This window comes from Microtus ochrogaster, unplaced genomic scaffold (genome assembly GCF_000317375.1).
Source record: "Microtus ochrogaster isolate Prairie Vole_2 unplaced genomic scaffold, MicOch1.0 UNK28, whole genome shotgun sequence".
Classification (NCBI taxonomy): domain Eukaryota; kingdom Metazoa; phylum Chordata; class Mammalia; order Rodentia; family Cricetidae; genus Microtus; species Microtus ochrogaster.
This window is the reverse complement of record NW_004949126.1, coordinates 1594636-1599673: the sequence shown is the minus strand read 5'-3', so window position 1 is coordinate 1599673 and position 5038 is coordinate 1594636. Positions and strand designations below refer to the sequence as shown.

At 40.5% G+C, this 5038-nt stretch overlaps 1 protein-coding gene across 5 annotated transcripts in view; it reads right to left on the bottom strand.

The window, feature by feature from the left end:
* Scrg1 (stimulator of chondrogenesis 1) overlaps positions 1–5038 on the bottom strand; it is a 39010-nt gene that overhangs the window by 2274 nt on the left and 31698 nt on the right. For 4 of the 5 annotated variants that reach the window (XM_026789762.1, XM_005368087.3, XM_013354096.2 and 1 more), the window contains exon 2: positions 1818–2070. In XM_026789762.1, the coding sequence (XP_026645563.1) occupies positions 1818–2056 (239 nt within the window). In that variant the 5' untranslated portion in view covers positions 2057–2070. Of the gene's footprint in view, positions 1–1817; positions 2073–5038 lie in introns of all 5 variants that reach the window. The other variant, XM_013354095.2, reaches the window with a different exon arrangement.

Below are 5038 nucleotides of genomic sequence, written 5' to 3'. Positions count from 1 at the left end.
TGGAAGAATGGATGAAGAAAGTATGGAATATATACATATTAGAGCACTACTCAGCAGTAAAAAACAAGGACTTCTTGAATTTTGCATACAAATGGATGGAAATAGAAAACACTATCCTGAGTGATGCATAGTTTTTCTGTAGCTACTGGAAAAAACATCTCAAAATTACAGAGACACAGTTTCTGTATATTTACACCTCTGTTTAAATGTGTTAACAGTCATAGTCACGAAGTTATATCAGAAAATAAATATAAGCCCACTGCAGTAAGTGGGTTTAGTAGTCCAATAATGAATGTTGATTGGCATTTAATTTCTATAGTATAGAAACGTACTTCATGGGGTTAATAACACACGTTCTTGCGTCACGTAATACAGGCCTTCTGAAACCTGCTTGAGAGCCACCCGAGGGCTCCTTGAACGCTAATGGCAGGGCCTGCCCTGCACAGCTGGTCCAGTCGGTGCGCCCTGGGGTCCGAGGGCAGGTGCGCACTGAACAGGCATTGCTCTGGAAGCCTCGCTTTGGGAGCCAGCTGCGTCTGAACAGCGTTGTCTCCATAGTAACATTAGCTAGTTATGCGAGGTGTCACCTGTCCCTTCAGTCAGCCTTCCCCGTGGCAAGAGGTTTCTTAGAAGGACGAAAATATGATGTCAGATGCTGAAAGCAATTTGAAACAGTATTAAATATCCAAGATCGAAGTATGTGAAATAATCCTTAATCAAAGGAAAACTATCTTAAAATCAAGGGCTAAAACTTGATTTAATCTCCCATTGTTTTTTTTTTTTTACTTAGCATATACCAAAATGCTAAGCATTAGTATTTTCCAAAATGTAAACTGTTTTAAGCATATTTCATTTCTAATTAAAGATCCTCCCATGGTCCTTACTGACATCACCCCATTCTGTCCATTAACTCATCTAATCTAAAAAAAAAATTATCAGTTTTTAGATTAGTTACAATGTCAACTTTGAAGTTCATTTATACTATCAATGCAATAGATGTTTGCTGTTGTTGTAAGAACTGAATGTAGAATTGAACAGGCTAAGGTATTGTTTTTCACATTTTTATGTAGGTTTTGCTATTGTTGTTTGTGACAGTCTCATTGTGTAGCTCAGGCTAGCCTCCAGCTCCGATCTCTGGCCTGTGCAACTCTACTCAACAAGAACGCTACACAGCGTGGATAGTTCTGAAAACAGCTGGGATTCGAATCTACTTGAGAGCCGTTCATTTTAGCAAACCTAGCTCTGAACCTGCTCTAAGTCAGGTCTGGTGCCTTATGCTGTGGACCCAGCACTTAGGAGGCTAAGGGAGAAGGATCGTAGCAGGTGAGGTCTCAAAGGTCAGCCTGGTCAATATAACAACAGCCAGCTTGAGCTACAGTTGAGATCTTGTCAGGAAAAAAAAATAATAAAATGAGTGTATTAAGTGGATGGAATATATTAATACCTATGAAAGATTGATTACCATCATGACATATAACAAACCTTCATTGAATGTCACATTTCTACAACATTCAAAAAAATGAATTGATGCATTTCTGGGTTGTTGTTATAATCATGATAAACCGTATAAATAAAGAAGAATAATGCTAAAAATATGTGTCAGTTGGCTATGCTGTGTTATGTACATTTGTGTAGATTTTCAAAGTCTGGGTCTTAAAGATTTGCATAGAGAAATATTTGGGAAATTTGTCTTCATACCAGCACTGAAAGGTGGAGATATCTAATTAATAAATTAATCATTTGGAAAAAAGCATAAGACAGTAAAAGAGGCCTTTCCTACAAATACAGCAATACGCCGTGCAATTTCATTCCCTTACTTTGGGCAGCAGAGCAGTTCGCTGAAATTGCAGTAACAGATCATCTCGCATCCCTTCCCATCCCAGAAATGATGCTGGACATTCGGGTCGATCAGCGTCAGGTCGGCTCTGCCCTCTGGAAGGCTGTGACAGTTACGGTCCTTCAGCATCTTTCTGTAGCAGGAAAGGCGACTCGAAGGTATGGCTTGGGCTCCTAACAGCAAAGTTAGCCCGAGGGTGACAAGCACCACCCATTTCATCTTGGCTTTTGTTCCTGAGATAGAATAACAAACGAAACAGGTCAGCGTTTGTTTTCTAAATAGGTGGGATTCGTCTGAGCATAAAGTTTTGTATGTTGTCATACATTTGGGTAGGAGGGGAATTATTCTTTTCTATGCTCTTTGTGTTTCTCACCGTGTAACTTTCTGACCTTGAAATACTCGTCTAAAAATTCAAATGTCTGGACACCACTTGAAAAAATAGTGGGGGCCGGGGAGTTGGCTCAGGGGGTAAAGACACTAGCTACACAAGCCTGAGGACCTGAGGTCAATCCCTGGGAGCCATGTAAAAAGCAGCTTGTGGCGCACGCCTTTAATCCCAGCACTCGGGAGGCAGAGGCAGGCGGATCTCTGTGAGTTCGAGACCAGCCTGGTCTACAAGAGCTAGTTCCAGGACAGGCTCCAAAGCCACAGAGAAACCCTGTCTCGAAAAACAAAAAAAAAAAAAAAAAAAAAAAGAAAAAGCAGCTTGTGTTGGCCTGCATCTGTAATTCCAGGATTCGGTTGATGAGATGGGGTGGAGGAAGAGACAGGCAAATGGCTCAAAGGCCACGGGCCAGCTCGCCTGGAGCACACAGGCCAGCAGCAAGAACAGCAGAGATCTGTGCCAACAAGGTGGACAGTGAGAGAATAGCTCTTCAAAGAGAAGCTCGGGCCCTCTGCCTTCCACACAGGTGCCGTGGTGCGCGTGTGCCTGGGCTCACTCACAGCCGCACTCATGCCCTATAGCAGGGCAGGACAGAAGTAGACAGGGAAAATGATACTGAATTCTGGGAGAAAGAAGGCGAAGTCACAGACACCAAATAGCCACCAAGGACAGATGAGCCAGAACCTTGCTGGTAAGCCTCAGCCACGTGGCCATACAAATTAATTGAAATGGATTAAATTAAGATGTGAAAGGTAGCCAATAAGAAGCTAGAGCTAATAGGCCAAGCAGTGATTTAATTAATACAGTTTCTGTGCAGTTATTTCAGGTCTAAGCGGCCAGGAACAAACAAGCAGGCTCTCAGCAATTGTTGATGTTGAGTTTCTTTTCATGCAATATTTTTTTTTTTCTGATGTGTTTTCTTTGGTGAAGTGTTCTAGGGCTGGTAAGATGCCTCAGCAGATAAAAAGTGCTTGTCACCAAGCTTGATGACCTTGGGACCTACCTAATTAATGTAAGGAGTGAACTATTGCAAGTTGTGCTCTAATGGCCCCACCCTAATATAAATCAATAAATGTGATTATAAGAATTATATTTCAGGATGGTAGCAGCACATGCTGTTAATCCAGCACTTGGGAAGTAGAGGGAGGAGAATCTCCAAGTTTGAGGCCAGCCTGGTCAATAGAGGGAATTCCAGGACAACCAGAGGTAGCTATTACATAGAAAAACCGTATCTTGAAAAACAAAACAAATTACATTTCAATTCTGCTCCTCGTCTGAAACAAAATAATTGGACTGTGACTGGGCATGGTTGTGCATGCCTGTAACTGCAATGCTAGGGAGTCTAAGGTAGATGAATCAATACATTACTAAGGCTAGCTTATGTGTGCTATACAGAAAATTCTAGTCCAAGCAAAAAACAGTAAAATCCTGTCTTAAAAAGTATGCTAAAACATTTTTTAGATTGTTGGTTAATTGATGTAGAGGGCCCAGCCCATTGTAGGCAGTAACCTTCCCCTGCAGAAGGTCCAGGGTGACAGCTGACTGTGGGTGGGGCTCACTCAAGCCAAAAAGCAGCATTCCCCTCAGAGGGTCTGCTTCAGTTCCTGCCAAGTAGATTTCTGCCATGCTAGTTCGTGCCCTGGCTTCCCTCAGGGATGAACTGCTCTCTAGATGAAATAAACCCTTTCCCTCCCGAGCTGCTTCTGGTGATGGTGCTCACCACAGCAAAAGAAAGCAAACCAGGACTGATTTTCTCAAATTTTGAGAGTTCTTAAAGGCACAGGCTAACAGATTGGATAAGAAAACAGAATCCATCCTTCTTCTGCATACAAGAAACACATCTCAACCTCAAAGACAGACATCATTTCAGAGTAAAGGGTTGGGGAAAAATATTCCAATCAAATGGACCTAAGAAACAAGCTGGTGTAGCTATCCTAATACCTAACAAAATAGACTTCAAACTGATATCAATCAAAAGATACAAAGAAGGACATTTCATATTAGTCACAGGAAAAATCCATCAAGAGGAAATCTCAATATTGGATATGAATTCTTTACTAGATATATTTGCTTTTGTCTCTGCCTTTCAATGTAATCTCAGCAATGGTTTCTAAAGAACAAAAGTTCTCAAAATCAGTGAAGTATAATTTAGTATTTGGTTATTTTATAGATTTTTTTTTAAATCTAAGAAACCATTGTCTTTCCAAAGTTCACAATGGTTTTCTCCTATGTTTTCTACAAGTTTTCTAGTTCTCGGTTTTACGTTTGGGTCCATGGCCCATTAGTTCGTTGTCATTCATATGCCTCATATGAATTCAAGTTCTTAATGTAGTTTTTTAATAATTTCTGTACTGTGCATTTATTTTTTTTCAAAAAACAAAAAAGTCATTTATTTCAAAACAGAACTCATATACTGCTGGTAAAATACCTTTGTCCTTGTATGCATGTCAATACAAATACCTACATAACCAGCACACACCTACATATGAGGCAGGAACCAAGATTTGTACCGTGCATTTAAAAGGTTGCTTTTCCACCCATCAAATCTCCTTTGCCTTTGTCAAAAGTACTGACATTTGTTAGTACCAAGTCAGAGCTAAAACTGCAGGCAGGAACTGAAGAAGAGCCTCAGAGGAAGGCTGCTTACTATCTTGATCCTAGCCTGATAGCTGTGGGCCTCTTTCCATGCCCATTTTCTTAAATTCATCTGTTTGTGTGTTTTTATTCCAAACTAAAATTTTAATTCCTGTCACTTTGTAACAATTATTTAAATCAAGTACAGTTAGCCCTACAACCATGTTTTTAATAACTTTTTT